The 16,607-nt window shown below is 49.3% G+C and overlaps 1 protein-coding gene across 2 annotated transcripts in view; it reads right to left on the bottom strand.

Moving 5' to 3' along the window:
• Window positions 1-365: 365 nt before the first annotated feature.
• The window catches only part of DNAJA3 (DnaJ heat shock protein family (Hsp40) member A3), a 30,781-nt gene continuing 14,539 nt past the window's right edge, over window positions 366-16,607 (bottom strand). Inside the window, exons 4-12 of one of the 2 annotated variants that reach the window (XM_040255822.1) lie at window positions 15,923-16,123; window positions 14,748-14,900; window positions 9,799-9,946; window positions 8,675-8,739; window positions 7,417-7,545; window positions 6,847-6,962; window positions 6,005-6,102; window positions 2,087-2,203; window positions 366-1,543 (exon numbers count right to left, since the gene is read on the bottom strand). In XM_040255822.1, the coding sequence (XP_040111756.1) occupies window positions 2,100-2,203; window positions 6,005-6,102; window positions 6,847-6,962; window positions 7,417-7,545; window positions 8,675-8,739; window positions 9,799-9,946; window positions 14,748-14,900; window positions 15,923-16,123 (1,014 nt within the window). In that variant the 3' untranslated portion in view covers window positions 366-1,543; window positions 2,087-2,099. The remainder of the gene's footprint in view (window positions 1,544-2,086; window positions 2,204-6,004; window positions 6,103-6,846; window positions 6,963-7,416; window positions 7,546-8,674; window positions 8,740-9,798; window positions 9,947-14,747; window positions 14,901-15,922; window positions 16,124-16,607) is intronic. The other variant, XM_040255829.1, reaches the window with a different exon arrangement.

Genomic DNA, 16,607 nt, shown 5'->3' with positions numbered 1-16,607 from the left:
ACACAAAATACCTTAATATTCCTCTGAAAACAATGGAAGAAACAAAAAGTGTCTAGTGATGGTGGCGGTGACACTTAGGGACCTGAGGAGGCCACATTGCAGGTGTTTCAAGGCACGGGCTCCCAGAGTAAAAGCAACATGCTGGATCCATCACTGCAGGATAAGCTCCCTCTTTCAGGCTGGGAGGGTCCACACCTGTCAGAGAGACACCTGTCCCTCGGTGGGGTTGATGCTGAGGAAAGCCACCTCCGGTCACCCCCAGGAAGGCCAGCAGATGTGGGGTGGCCTGACGGGCAGGTGAGCACCCGCTGCTGGGCCACCTGCAGAGAGCTGTCCGAACTCTTTCAAAGAAGAGATGACCACAATTCAGGTTTTAAATATCTCTTTGCAGTAGATAATCTTATTTACATTGATACAGAATCATTTTACATTCTTAGAGCAGACACTAGCAGATGCTTTATTTTAGTAAATTATTGGGGGGAAACAGAAAGGACACTCATCAGAAGGGTTCTCCATTAGCCTGTCTCGCCAGAGCGGGGGGATCTGGAAACACAGGGGAACCTGCACATCCCAGGAGCCAAGGCTGGGAAATGGTGCTTGGTCTGGCTGGATGCTGGAGAATCTTCGATTGCTGAAACTGCGCTCTCCTCTAAACAAACACTCGTATGGGAAAAGACAATGATTCTCAGCACTGAATAATTTAAACACATGTCTGAAAACAAGTCAGAGTGAGTGGTGAGACCCAAGGCCCTGATAGCAGCGGGGCAGGGCTGGGGTTGAGAGGCCCTCAGTCAGCCCCAGGCCACACCAGCTGTGGTCCAGCAGAAGGGCAAGAGCCCCACTCATGCCTGCCTTAGAAAAACATAACTCAACTCTCGGGGGACAGGGCCACCCTGTCCTCCTGACGGAGGTCACAGCCCATGTGATCAAGAGTGAACTCTCCAGGGACTGTCCTCTAGGTGTCACCCCAGACCCTCCAGGCCCCAGGTTCCAGCTGCTCAGTACCTTTGGGAATTAAAACCAACTCCAGCTGAAGGGTGGGTGACACCAGTGGGGCGTGTACCCCAGGTTCCCGGAAAGGATAACCTGTCAGGAAAGACTCATTCTGGAACGTCCTGGAGGTTTGCTGAGAAGGAAATCAATCACGTCACAACTCGGTGCAGCTTAAGGCTTCATTTTCAAGCTGTAAGCATGGCCTTTAATTCTTTAACCACATTCAGTTCCAAATTAAGAGTTTCAGCTCTGCAGGAAGTGTCCAGCCGTCTGACTTTGCCAGAGCCTGAAGAGGCCAAGTTACCCACCCACAGAAAGGAAACTACCAGCCCTGAGGCCAGCCATGCCTGACTGCCCAAGGGTCTGTCCCGTCTGCCGCGACCTTCCGTGAAGAGCTGCGTGGCCACATGAGTTCGCTGTTGCCAAGGCGGTCCGGAGGCCTCTGCAGGCAGGGGCTCGGTGCTGCCGTGGGGAATCCTCCTGCGTCCAAGGTGCCCTGGCCACGAGGAGATGCTCCTGCTCCCTGCCTAGTTCCCGGTGGACCGTTTTCCTGAGCCAAGACACAAACGGGTACAGTTCACTGGCCTCGCAGGAAGGACACGCCCTGTTGGTGAACTTCTGCAGTCCCTGGGAAGGAGCCCCCGCCATCAGGGACCAGCACAAATGAAAGGTGAGTCCCAAGACACCATGGTGAGCAAGCAGGACTCCCATCACTGCCCCACCCCACTCCACACTAAAGCTGACATTGCCCTAGACATCCCAGGCAGGACAGGTCGGGGCTGGGGAGATCTGAGTTCTAGGCCTGGCTCTGCTGTGACCTGCCCTCTGTGACTATAGGCAACCTGGTTCCCACCATGGCGGGATGCTATGCCCCCGGGAGCTGGTGGAAGGAGGGTTGGGGGGCTCCAGGAGGTGGTTCAGCCCTGCACTACTGGCCAGCTCCCCTTGGGCTGAGGCTGGGCTCACACCACGCCTGAGATGAGAACCTCTTCACCTCTGGGGGTGGGGGGATGATACTGGCTAAAATGAGGGAAAACAGGGATTCATTAGTTCAGAGGGGTACGAAGGGGAGGAACCTCAGGGGTTTTCCTACCTCGGCTGGGATATCAGGAGGTAAACATTCTCTTAAGTTTGGAAAGGAATCCCTCCTTGTCCTCCCCAGCCTCAGGCCTAGCCTTGCCTCCCGCGGAGCTATCCATGGTGCTGCCACCTGGGCATAAACAGCAGAGAGAACTGGGGTCAAGGGTGCAGACCTCCTCGCAGCCCGCCCCAGGCCCAGCCTGGCCACCCAGGGCTCGCGCTCCAAGAGCCACCAAGGGCCACCCTGAGAGGAGAGGTGGCCGTATCAGGTTGTCCAGGGTTGTCCCATTCATCAGATGACTCAGCACTTAAGAGCATCCCAACTGTTCCCCAAGTCACTGGCCCTCAAGAGGGAAACAAGGAACAGAAAGGGACATCAGGCAGCTGTCCCACCTTAACAACCATAACAGAAAAACAGCCAGCGCCGATGCCTTCCAGGCCAGGCTACATGGCGTCCGTACCTCAGTCAATCCTTACGATAACCTTACAGGTAAATTCCAGATGAAAGAAACAAAAACCAGAGGCACAAAGGGGTTAGGTGGCATGACTAAGGTCACAGAGCAAATAAGCGAGCAGGAGATCTGAGTTCAGACCCAAGCAGTCAGACACCAAAGCCCAGGCTCAGAGAAGGTGAAAAGTGTGTGCCGAGAGCCACTGACCAGCTTCCACACCCGGCTAGTGCACACGGACCATCTCCAGGGCACCTGGGACCCCAGGACACGTGCACTGCTCATCTGGGACAGGGTGGCCAAGGGCCCCGTGTGTCACCGGGCAAGCACCTGGCTCCACATGCTCCAAGCCGGGGTGGCCGCCCTTCTGTTCCCAGAGGGGCCGTGAGACCCCTCTGCACAAACATGCCACATTAAAGATCGGCCACCCACGAGGCAAGAGGACCAACGCGCTACGAGCTGGACTGGACTCAATGTTTTCCATTGTGCCAGGAGAATTAGTGCATGTCAGCATGCGGGGGGATGTATGTCAAGGACAATGTGTAGGACAAATGCCCATGTCCCCAAGATCTCAGTCTGAGACGCCTTTGTCAGTGAGAGGCCCGCAGATTTGGGCAGCAGGCCTCCAGAAGAGGTGGGGAAGGTAATCCATGGCTCTTTACAAGGTGATGAATAACCAGGTAATGCTCATTCCATGAATCTGTACCACCTTTTTCTCCACAGGTACAAGCTCCTAGTGTCATGAGCAAGGTCTGGCACTCACCTGGGGATTCAGTGCCTGTTGGCCTTCCCCCCTCACACTGTAAGCTGGGCGGGGCAGGGACCCCATCTCTCTGGTCATCACTTCTGAGCACATGGCAAGTGCTCGGTGACCATCAGTGCGAGAAACAGAAGCCAACAGGACTCCAGGGTGACATCTGAGGACCGGACCCACCCTACAGGCAGAGGTGCGGCGTCTACACGCACAGTCTGACTACCTGAGCTGACTACATGCTCAGACTGAGCCAGCAGAGTGCCTCTTGTTCCACTAAAATGTCTTTTTCCTCATCTTCCTCTTGCCTCCACCCTGCCTAAATAAAGGGGCTCAACAGTCAATGCCGTCAGCTCATCAGAGAAGAGACCGCAGGTGGATCCAAGCTCTGGAAGAGGTTCCTGCACGACAGCTGGTTGTCACATTGTTAATGACAATCCACAAACACAAACAATGAGCCATGCTGTCTCTAAAACCAAAAGGTCACTCAGTAACCTCAGAGTGCCCCAGGCTCCCGGCTCGCTGCGGTTTTTCTGCTTCTCAGACTGGGAACGAAGCCAGGGCCAGCCATTATTAAGGTTTTCAGCAGGGGCTACAGAGAACAAAAATAATCGAGTGATACTAAACCCACCAAAAACGTTTAGGTTGTTTTCCTACATAATGGTAACTTTCCCAAATGCCTTCCCGATACCTTTCCCGTGGTGAAAGCAAAGACACCCAGGAATCAGTCTGCATCTGCAGTGACTATCTCCACGGGCACTTGGGGGCTATTAAGCGACACACTAACCTAAGAACCACTGATGACTGCAGGCAACTGCTTCCAGTATAACTTTAATAGCAGAGATTCAGGCTCTACTTGAATAAGTAGGATGCACCTTAGTACAGACGTCGGGGAAGGTTACTGTGTGCACCATGTCCTCACACATGGACGGCAAAAGTAACTTTCTTCACAGTAACAAGAGGCTTAACCACACCCAGGCTGCAGACTGACCAACAGTGCATTACAGTGCTAAGATTCTTAAAAGCCATTTAAATAATTATGTCTGGGAGCCAAATTTCCCACTGAATACAATTCTGAAATGACAATGGAAGTGAGTGGAAAAAAAAAAATTCTGGACACTCATTTCACTTTATGAACCCTTCACAAACACATGCAACACATACGTTAACATTATGATATATTCAGCAAAATTACATCAGTAGAAATTTAAAACGAAGAACTGGCAAAGTGTCTGGCACATAAGAGCCTTCCAATACATCTCGGCTAAACGAGGGGAGGGGGAATGAGCTAACAGGATGAGAACCGAGGACGTTACTCAGAAACTGACTGCTGGATCAACTCCCAATCTGAGCTCTCAGGAAGGGGCTTGATAACAACTGGTGGATAATACCCAACATGAAAACAGTGAACAAGGCCCTGGGTCTCACTCAGAGCTCAGTCAGGAAGACCTCAAGTTCCCCTGGGGGAGGGGCGCACGGCTGAAAAAGCTGGTTGCAGAGCAAATCTCGCATGCTCTGTGACTGTGGGACTATTTGGGACTCAGGAAAAAAACCTAGAGGTGCCTAAGTAGAGTTATGTGGAAGAATCATCCCCACTTCTTTTTAGTCCAAGGGATAGTAACAAGAAAATATGAAAAAGTCTATGATCCAAACCACTAAAGTAAGTGCTCACTTTATGCCCAGTTGGCCACAGACAGAATCTGTGGCAGCTGTTTTTTCACAGAGGACTTGGTCCCCTGGATTTAGGGGAGCTCGGCCAACTCCATGCAAAGGGTGCTGCCACTGGGACTCCCAGCCCTGCCCCAGGGCTCCAAGACCAAGACCCCACCCCCAGCTCTGATCACCTGCTCTTACTGTACACTAATCTAATACCACTCAAGTTCTGAGAAGGTGAGAGAAAATTTAGGACCCAGACAAAAACAATGTGATACAACCAGGAGGTAACACATCGGGCAGCAGAAGCCAACTCCCCCTCAGCACAGCCTGTCCCAGCCCAGCAGGAGGCCCAACTGACAGGGAACAGCGTTTCCTTGGCAGAGCACCTCATCTGGGCAGAGCACCCCCTTCCAGAAGGAGGAGGGCTGCAGCCAAGGTGCCTGTACCCAAAGCTTCTGTCTGTGGTCAGAGTGGGGGGGCATGGCTACTCACCAATCACCAATAATTAACTGCACTCTACAGATGTTTAAGCTCAGAGTAAACAAGGCGTTTTGTTTGTTCACGGCCCTAGAAGCTCAGAGTTTAGACCTGCTGCACACAGGTAGACCTGGGGTTGTTAAGCCTGCCACAGCTGCTATTTATTTACAGGACACTCTGAAATCCAGGGGAAGCCTTCTGGGCGAGGAAGACATACATCTTCTCCTTTAGTGGCTACAAGCTGACCTCGTGCAGGAATGAGCCCAAGGTCACAGGGCAAGTGGCAGAACCAAGGCTAGAACTCAGGAGAGCAGCCCTAAGACACAGAGCTGCTCCCTGGAGGGAAGCATCACAGAACTCACTGACCTCGGCCAGCAGCACATGCACAGAGGATGAGGGCCAGGGCGGGGGGCCCTGCTGGCCAGCTTTCCCCAGAGTGTGGCTGCCCTGTGCCACTCTGCCCAACACTCAGCCCCTCTCTTATACTGGGCCCTCCAGAGACTCCAGGAAGATTCCCCAGTGGAAACCCCAACATGCTTCCAAACCGCCTGCCCTCCCAGGTACTGGGGGGCTCCCACGGGCCGCAGGGCTGTCTCACCAGTGCTTGTGTTGGTGACTCCATTCACCGTCCCTTCCACGTCGGTCTCATCCTCGGCGTAGCTCAGGATTAGGCTCTGCTGCCGGCTTGTCAGTCTCCTGTGGACCGAGCGCAGTCAGTGGCCGAGTGGCTCCTCTGGGCAGCTTTTCAAAAGGACGTGGACGTGGCCAGTCCCCATGCAGCATGTGGGAAAGGCAGGACCCTCGACCCAGGCACCAGGCACACCCTGAACCCAAGAGCCCACACCCTTAAAGCTTCTGTAATGTAAACCTCTTCAACTACCCTGAGTTGTTCTAAACAATTGCCACTGTGGCCATGGTAAACAGTTTACCAGAGGAATGAAAAGCTGTTACAAGTGTGTGTAGGAAATTATCTAACTAAAGAGAGTGCTGGAAACCCAGCCCTCCGAGAGGAGTTGGCAAGCCCCATTCCAGATGTCCGCAGCTCCCCCTTGGACTTTTCTCCTGAAGGCCAGACATGATACCTGCCGCCAGCTGGTTCTAGATCATCTCTCAGATGGAGGGTGACCCGAGAATGATAATAATAAAACCAACAGCAGAAATAATAGCTAACTGCTCCCTATGGGTTATTCATTTCATCTCCCAGCAACTCAGCAAGGTCAAACTTTTATATCACATCCACTTTCAGAAGGAGCACCTGGGCAGGACAGACTTAGAGGGAGAAGTAACCTGCCTAAGCCTCAGTGCTTATAGCAGAAGTGCCACACAGGCCGGCGGTTGGGCTCAGCACCTGGCCGGGAGGTGAGAAGTCCTCGACCGGCTCCTGCTGGTGCTGGAAGCTACAGAGAGCAGGTGGGCCTCACCACACCAGGCGGCACTTACTTTGGAACTCTGATCTTGATGTGAATGTAGTGGTCTCCGTAGCCATAGCTGTTAATCCTCGGGATGCCCTTCCCACTCATCCGAATCTTCTGGTCTGACTGAGTCCCAGGGGGGATCTACAAAGAAAGAAACCTCAGGTTTTCCTCCACCTCCAGCTGCCCAAATGAAAACATCTCATGACATGAAGACAATCTTACTCCCGAAAAGAACTCCATTCAGATTTCTAGACCAAACCCACCAAACACCACACAGAAACTGGCTAGGCTGAGTCTACCCTGAGCAGAGCCTGTGACGGGCTTGGGGGCCAGGAGTCTGGGGTGGAAAGCCCACAGCAGGAGGGAGGGAGCTCGGGGAGTAGGACCTGGGAGGAGGCAGAGCCAACCCGGGGCGCCACTGAGGCCGCTGCCCAGCCCAGCAGGATGGACATGGCCCAGGAGCTGCTTCCCGGCCGAGTCACACCCAAGGCGTGGCCCACACTCCTCCTGCCTTCCGCCAGGTTGTTCCCAGGTTTCAGCCATTTCCCGTTTTAGAAAAACAAAAAGAGCAGTGAGAACGTGCTTGCACTCTTACCGTCACGCTGATGGTCTCGTACAGGCCCTGCGTTCTGGCAGTGCCCCCGAGGATGGCCTGAGCTATGGAGATGAAGAGGTCTGAGTGGATGTCTGCGCCGTCCCTCCGGAACACAGGGCTTTTCTGCACCTAGGGTCAAGCACGGGAGGGTTATTAACGCTCAGAGAAGTCCTTCTGGAGAGCAGACCACAGCTGCGGCTCAGCATGCAGCATCAAGGGAGACAGTGGACTTTCACCAAAGCGCCCACCTCCCCCAGGCTCTGGGAGTTACAGGGCAGCTTCTTCCTTCACTGCAATGCCACAGTGTCCTCTCAGATGAAGCTGTTCAAGTCTTGAGGGAAATAAAACTAAATTTTGAAAACTTAAAAAATATAAAAATCTTACTTTATTAGAAACACAGATGAAATCTTTCACACATGTAAATCAGCACAAGTAATTACCACACGCTGTACACACAACCCTGCTTAGGTCACAGAAGACCAGGACACAGGTGACTTCTCCCCCTCCTGCTTACCCCACAGTAGCTGCTACGTTTAGTCTGTATCTTTCCTAGGAGCGTCTGTTTACCTTTTCTACATGTTTACAGGTCCCTAAACAATACATGACACCACCTCACGTGGTTTGAAACTACACAGATGACCTCATTCCTCGGCTGGCAACCCGCTCGCTCCCTGTGCGTAACAGAGCTACCAGGGCGTCTCACAACAACCTGAGCGTCTCCAGCTTTTGCTCCGAGGTGCCCACAGTGCAGCCCCCTCGCCAACTCCTCCCAAAGGTCAGCAGGCCGCTGGCAGTGTCTCACCACTGTAGGTGAGGCCGGCACACGCCTTGCCTCCGCCTGCCGTGCCTCCTGAGGGACATGCCTGGTGGAATCAGCGGCAGAGGTGCCACTTCCTCTGTCTCCCTTGCCTCAGAAACCTTTGCCTGCACGTCGCACGTAAATCTGTAGCTCTGGCACTTACCGTCCCCGTGAACAAGTCAAGACATCAATAAAAAATAAAAGATGTTTTCTGTATTTTTATGAGTGCTTTGTGACCAACTTGTAAACACCTTGGGATACTTTGTTCTCTCCACATTTAGCACAAAAGCTTAATGTAACACATGTTTAATCACCCTGCTGAGGTGGCCACCACTTGACTAGAAACTTGAACAGCCAGGCACATTCTGTGAAGCTCTCATCTCACCCCTAAGAAGCCTGGGCTGCACCCTCTCCATGAGAGCAAGGGCCTAAAAGAGGCTGCGTAAACCGAGGACCTACCCTAAATGTGATGAAAATTTCTCGTTTTCCTACAGGCATCCTCACAGTCTGGCCATCCTCGACTCCTGTAAGCAAGAGAACAATTATTTTGGGATGTCTGAAGGCATTTTCTATGCTGGATCTATTTACAATCCACCCACTTACTCATTCCTGTTTCCTGTTAACAAGGAACAAAACAGTTACTCAATACAGCAACAAGTAAAACAAGTGTAACTTTTCAAAAGTGTGGCATATAGTAATCGATAACCAAATGAAAGCACCTTCTATTCACTTATTCAAGTTTACCAGCAGGTCCACCTAGTATCCCAGTGAGTTTAGTGTCTAGTGGGGCATAGTGCTAAAGAATCCGCCTGCCAATGCAGGAGATGGAGAAGCAGGTTCGCTCCCTGGGTGGGGAAGACCCCCTGGAGAAGGCAATGGCAACCCACTGCAGCATTCCTGCCTGGAGAGCCCATGGGCAGAGGAGCCTTGTGGGCTGCAGTCCCCGCAATGAGTTGGATGCCACTGAGCACATCCACAGGGGAGACAGTTATTAGCTGAATAACACCACCATGTATCACTACAAACAGAGATAAGTGCTTAGAAGGAAAAGATCACAGCTCCAAAGGAACATCTAAGGAAATGCTTCCAGAAGGGTCCCCTGGGGATGAGGAAGCTGCAGGCAGCAAGGCAACAAGGGGGAGACTAAGAAGATAGGAGGCTGAGACCAGGAGGGGCTGGAAGAGAAGGCCAATTTTTGGCCCCTGAGAATCGCCACAGGGTCTTCAACAGTGTGAGACGTGATCAGACCACCCTGTGCAAAGACCACTCCAGGAATAGGATTGGTTTGGGGTGGGGGGTGGGGGTCATAGGCCGGCCCTAGGGGCAGAGAGGGTGGCTTGGCCAGCTGGGCGGACAGTGGGTACAATGTTGGCCTTGGGACAGAAAGAGGTGGAGGAGCTGCTTCTCGCAGGAGCAGGGCAGGCACACGAGGTGCCGTTTCCTTATGACACACGCAGATCTTAAGGGTAACTGGTGCAGAGGAAAATGCATGAGACTCTGGTTTCTCCCTGAGTTTCGGCTCCAGAAACAAGGGCAGGTGGCCTCGGCTCCCAGCCCCCATGCGTGGAGGAGCCCAGACCCACCGGCAGGCACGGGGATCACCACCTTCTTCTTCTGCTTAGCCTGTCCTGCTCCTCTGCACACCACACAGGGAGATGTGATGATGGAGCCCCGGCCACCACACCTCCGACACGTGGAGCGCATCACAAAAGGGCCTGTGTTTACGGTTTCCTACAAAGACAAAAAAATGGGACCCTTAGATACCAGTGCACCCTGACAGCAAGGCCCTGGGACCACAACGAGCATGAGAAACGTCTCACCGAAGACCCATGTGTGTGGTGTGCGCCTGTGCTACAACACACTGCCTGAGCACAAGCTGCAGGAGCTCACAGTTAACCTGACCTAGAGCACACTGCCTCCTGAATCCCAAACCACATCTGATTATATGAGACCGAAAAATGAGACACTGCCTCTCTACAGAAGGTCCCCAAGCCCCCAGAGCTGAGCAAATTGCTTTAAAGAGAACCCTCTCTTCCCTTTACAAAAGGGACAGCTGGCAAAGAAAGAGGAAAGTGACAACTGGAAGCAACTCCCACCCAGAGTTGCCCCTGCCTGCCCCAAGGGAGGAGCCGCATAGGCCTCTGTCCCCCACAGCCCCCAACAGCACCCCCTTGTCACAGATGCCCACTGCAAGGAGGCAAGCAGCTCCTCTCGCAGCCACCCTCAGCCCAGTCCTCCAGGAGCCTCCTCAGCTCCCAGCCCCTTGCACAAGTGGGGCCTTGTGGTCTGTGGCCACTCCCATCAGCTCTTCACTGGGCAATGGAACTCAGTTACCATTTTCTTTAACTCAACATCCTTGGGGTTTTTTAGGGGATGAGGGTAAATTATCAACACGCTGTTGTAGCAAATCAAAGGATACGGAGATATATAAAAAATTAATCTCCCCCTCACCTTGACTCCCAGGGTGACCTGCTCACAGGAGCTCAGTCTGAGGTGTTCTTCCCATGACTCGCTCACTCTCTTTCTCACCATAAAGAAGTTTTTAAGTAAAAATTTTACAAGAAGAGTGTATTGCATTATCACTCTGCAACATGCCTTTCCCTCTCGCCTTTATGATGCATCATGACCAATGTACACAGACCTCAATTTCTATTTTAATATTTTTGTTTCAATGTTGAAGAAAAAAAAATCTCTGCACATAGACACCCTTCAGTTTTACCGTATTATCTCAATGTTCACTAAAGAAATAGAAAAAAGAAAGTCACAACAATTCAGGACCTTGGAGAAAGGACCTCAGGTGTGAGAGGAAACTGGGATCAATAAAAAGTATCTGTAACAAGAGGCAGTGACTCGATGGTAAAACGATAGCCATAGCAATCTTCATCCTCTCCAAGGGCGCACTCTAGAGGAAAGCAGGCACAATTTTACTTTTTCAGACTAAGCTATAGGATTGTGTACAGGTAACTGCGGACTCCCATCAGTGGACTATTCTTTTTTTTAGAAACTTATTTTTATTTATTTGGCTGCTCCCAGTCTTAGTTGCAGCACATGGGATTTTTAGTTGCTGCATGTGGGATCTAGTTCCCTGACCAGGGATCGAAGCCAGGCCCCCCGCATTGGGAGCTCTGAGTCCCAATCACTGGACCACCAGGGAAGCCCCCATCAGTGGACTATTATTCAGCCAACAAAGAGAATGTTTAAAAGTATTCAAAGATACGGAAAAATGCCTTCATTATAATAAATGAAAAATAGGAAAATTTTCACTATGATTCTCAACTGATGAAATCCACACACAAATAGGCAAAAATACATTCAAAGTCAAAAGACAAATACAACTAAAATCAATGACAAACACTGGTGATCCAGTGGTTAGGGCTCTGCTCTCACTGCCAAGGGTCCGGGTTCAGTCCCTGATCTGGGAACTAAGATCCTGCAAGCTGTTCAGCTTAGCCAAAAAAAAATGAAAAGATGAGAACCCAGGCATCCAGCAACAGGGTCTGGCTAAACAAAAGGGGATTTATCCGTATGGAGGAATACGGTGGCCACAGAACAACTGAGGCAGCTATAAATGTAGACTATTTTCCAAACACAGTGAGAACTAGAAACAAAACAAAACCATCAAGGTACCCGCTAACAGTTGTATTCTATCTTTGGTATGAAAACAAGGCACACACAGACACACATGTCTACACAGACTTGCATCTACAAAGACAGAAAGGATGCTTCTGGAGAGTGGAATTCAATGCGTAAAAGTCAAGAATGAGAGGGAGATTCATTGTACAACAGCTTTCGATTTGTACCCACTGAATTTCAATGATTTGCATATACAACCTGTTCCAAAACTAGTTAATATAAAATAAAAACGATATTCTTCATCAACAACTGGCAGGAGACACATCAAAAGTGGGACTATCAGGGACTTGTTTCCTTTCTTATGCTTTTCTTCTATGCACTCAAAGATACCTTCTGGGCCCCCATACACACTTGGCGGTGGTTCAGTCACTCAGTCGTATCCGGCTCTTGTGACCCCACGGACTGTAGCCTGCCAGGCTCCTCTGTCAATGAGATTCTCCAGGCAAGAATACCGGAGTGGGTTGCCATTTCCTTCTCCAGAGGATCTTCCTGACCCAGGAATTGAACCCAGGTCTGCTGCATTGCAGGTAGACAAGGATTTTATTTTAAAGGTGGGCAGTAGAGAATCTCCCAACCCCCTTAAAAAAAGAAACCATATAAATGGAATACAAACATATTCAGTGGAAACCTACCTGCATTTTAAGCAGATAATATAATTACAGTGAAGGGGGAGAAAAAGAATGATCTGAGTAAGCTGAGCACAGTATTTTGGCCATATATCCAAATGCCAGTTAAGCAGGATTGCTTTTTGCAGTGGTATGAGTGACAGTTCTCAAATTACTTTTTGTATGTTATAGGATTGAGCAAATGAGTAAATATACAGGGTAACCAGAGCCAGATTTCTCTGTTAGAAATTAATAATCTCTCTTTATTATTTAGTTTCAAATATGGACAGGCAGGCAGAAGACTAGAAAAGCCTTGCAGTGTTGGGCTGAAAGTGGAACTATCAGTTTGAACTCACTGGTTTGTTAAATGGATGGATCAGTGTACACATGTATGTATATATATATACGCTATCACACAAAAAATATGGAAAGACAGATAGGTATCAAACATATGTCTGTAAGTGCACATGTGTGCGTGTGCTAAGTCGCTTCAGTCATGTCTGATTCGGCAACCCTATGGACTGCAGCCTGCCAGGTTCCTCTGTCCATGGGGATTCTCCAGGCAAGAATACTGGAGCAGGTTGCCATGCCTTCCTCCAGGGGATCTTCCTGACCCAGGAATGTGCGCTCATACACACTCACATACACACATTTATTTCCTGTCTCAGTCAGCTGAGAGGACTTGGAAGCAATGACACTCCAGATACAATGAGTACACTGACAGCACAGATCTTGGTTCCTAAATCCTACTAGACAGTTAAAGGGAATCAGGACTCCCTGGAGAAATGGCTGGTTCCAGGATGTGGCTAGGAAAGTGTATACAAGCTGTGACACAAAGTGAAGAAGTGCCAAAAGAATGATGGGACATGCCAAAAGAATACAGGAGCCAGCCAGAAGAGACTTCCACAAGCACAGTCAGGGGCAGCTTGTGCATCAGAGTAACGCTGATGATGGTTCGGTGAATGAAATAAGAATCCGTGAGTTCATGCTGATACAAATGAAAGAATAAATAAATGGAGAAGAAAAGAAAGCTCTTCCTTTCAGTAGAATGCCAACTAATAAACGGAGAAAGGGGATTTCTCTGGTGGTCCAGTGGCTAAGACTCTGTGCTCCCCATGGAGGGGCACAGGACCAATCCCTGGTCAGGGAACTAGATTCCACATGTTGCAGCTAAAACTCAGCACAGCCAAATAAATTAATTAAAAAAAAAAAACAGAGAAGGGACACTGGAATCAGAAAAGTCATCATTTTTCAAGTCACAGTAATAACTGATTTAAGCAAGACTGATTAATGGATGCTCTAAGTACTGGGTATAAGGTTTGATGGGACAGGACATTTATATAGTGTCAAAGTAAGTCACAAATTCCTTGTTAATTTCAAAGGAAAAAATAATAACTTTATAATGAAGAAACCCAGTGGACAATTCCTTAACTGACTGGGATCAAATATAATCATCATCGCTAATGGGACAAACTGACACCTCATGACTGCTGACATGATCCACGCAAAGGGCACTATATCTCTGTGCTGTTTCTGCCAAAAAATGCATAATCTGAATCTTATCATGAGGAAATATCAGATGACCCAACTGAGGGACATCCTACAAAGCAGTTGGTCTGCAATCCTAAAAAATGTCAAGGTCATAAAAGAAAGACTGAGGAAATCGTTACTGATTAAAGGAGACTAAAGATATGACAACCAAACACTATGCAAGATCCGAGACTGGCATCCTGAGTCTTGGGTGAAAAGAACATGATAAGGACAAATGAAAAACTCTGAGTAAGTACAGATAACAATATTGTTTGGACATTAAATTTCTTGATTTCGAGAACATACTGTGGTTACATGAAAGAATGTTCTTGCTCTTAGAAAATATTCACTATAAATGACAAACCAAATGGGACAAAATGTTAACAACTGTTGAGGCTTGGTAAAAGGAATAAGGGAGTGGTTATTCATACTAGTCTTACAAGTTTCAATTATATCTAGAACTTACCAAAAAGAAAAAGGAAAAAAGATTACACTTCAAGCAAAATTTAAGTTCCCCTCCCCCAATTTTAAATTACCAACATACTCCAAAACGTATTTTCAGAGAAGACAGCAGAATTTCCTTGCTCCTTCTGAACAGAGCACTCCTGGGACAATGTGGAAGGTTCTAGATCACAGAGTCCCACCTATTAAAGAGCTCTCAAAGCCCTAGGTACACTGGCACACAGAGAAGAGGAGTCGTGGGGAAGCACAGGGAGGCGGCAGAGGCAGGAGCCCCAGAGGGAGGCAGGGCCCACCAGGCTCACCATGCCAGAGCCACCGCAGTAGTGGCAGTGCTGAACTTTGGTGCCGGGCTCGTTCCCTTTGCCATCACACCGCTCACAGGTGTCAGTGATGCTCACGGTGAACTCCTTGTTGACGCCCTTGGCAGCTTGATTGAATGTCAACTCCATGATGTACTAGAGAAATCAAGGGACCACTGTTATCGCTCTGAAAGTAAGGGAGAGCACAGGCTAGGAGTTTACAGTTACTGTTTCTTTTAAAGACTCTATTTTTTAAAGCAGTTTTAAGTTTAAAAAACTGAGAGGGAGGTAGAGATTTCTCTCATACCTTTGCCCCCACACGTGCGCAGCCTGCCTACCATATAATCAACATCACTCACCAGAATGATACTTTTTTTTTTAAAATCAAGGATGAACCTACATTGACACAGCATGACCATCCAAAGCCCACAGTTTACATTAGGGTTCACTCCTGGTGCTGGGTATTCTATGGGTCTGAAGAAGTGTACAATAACACACATCTTCCTCATAGAATCATGCAAAGTATTTTCATTGTCCTAAAAATCTTATTCATGGCTCCACCAATTCATCTGTTCCCCTAGACACTTTTTACTTTCTAACTTGTACTCTGTCAAGTTAAGAACAGATGGGACTCAACTGATTCTGCTCTACTCCTCACGATTTTCAACAGATAATACCTGTTGTGTAAATGAAAATGTGCTTTTCAACAAGCTGAAAATGTTCACAAATAATATTTGCACATGGTCCTAACAGTTCAAATGATCCACAATCATAACTTACATCGTAAAACGCTTCCCCCTACCCTTGGGTTCTCTTCTGATAATGCCTGAAACAAGACATAAACATGGAAGAGGCAGGACTGGCAGTGCCTCCCTATGGACCGAGTCTCCTAGAATAATGAGACGGGCTCTACATAAATTAACTACTCTAACTATGGACTCTCAGAGCCACAGGGCTGCCCTGATTAAGCAACTGTAAGAATACAGGAGAACTGAATGTACACATTATTAATGGTTTTTCAAATACTAGAACCACTTGCTACAAAGATGGCTGCCTCCAATCACCCCATTTAAGCTGCTTTATCTTTTTTCTTTGAGAAAGATAAACTGGTAAAAAAATCTGTTTGCGTCACTCTTAGCAGATGAAATGTGAACAATTCTTCAAAATGAGGGGCTTACCTCCTGAGGCTGATTGAACACACTCTGGAAATCGCCAAAAGAGGAGGATGAGAACTCCCCAAAGATCTTCCTGAAGAGCTCCTCTGGGTCAACCGTGGGACCTCCTTTCCAGTAGCTCTGCCCAGAGCTGCCGGCCCCGGGATCGAAGCCAGCGGAGCCGTAGGTGTCGTACTGCTTCCTCTTCACTTCATCGCTCAGGACCTGCCGAGAAAAGCCCGACAGTCAGTGCCCCCGGGGCTCCTGGGGCCCAGGGCACGGACACCAGGTACAGATGGTGGTGGTGGCCTATCGACATTAAACGTCTTGATTCTGTCAACTGTACTGAGGCTATGGAAATAGCCTGCCCTTAGAGAACACACACAGAAGCACTTAGGAAGAGACAGAACACATCTGTGACTTACCCTCAAATGGTCAGGGGCAGGGCGGGGGATGCACACACATGTGCATGCACACACACAGTAGATATACAACACCCTACATACCCCCAACCCCTTCAGCACGGCTGAGTCTGAGAAGGAGGTCCACTCTCATTTAACTCTGCACTTGTTCAGCTGCTGTTTCACACCCTCTTCGCTCTCAGATGACATTCGACACTCCTCCAAGGCAGTGGTGGTTTCTGCTTTTACAACATCCACCATCCCACCAGCCCTACGAGGGGGAGGTCACCAAACAGGCACGGAACTGT

The sequence above is a fragment of the Oryx dammah genome, unplaced genomic scaffold (assembly GCF_014754425.2).
Source record: "Oryx dammah isolate SB20612 unplaced genomic scaffold, SCBI_Odam_1.1 HiC_scaffold_2, whole genome shotgun sequence".
NCBI lineage: Eukaryota > Metazoa > Chordata > Mammalia > Artiodactyla > Bovidae > Oryx > Oryx dammah.
Note: the sequence above shows the minus strand (reverse complement) of the source record. Positions and strands in the feature narration are given on the sequence as shown.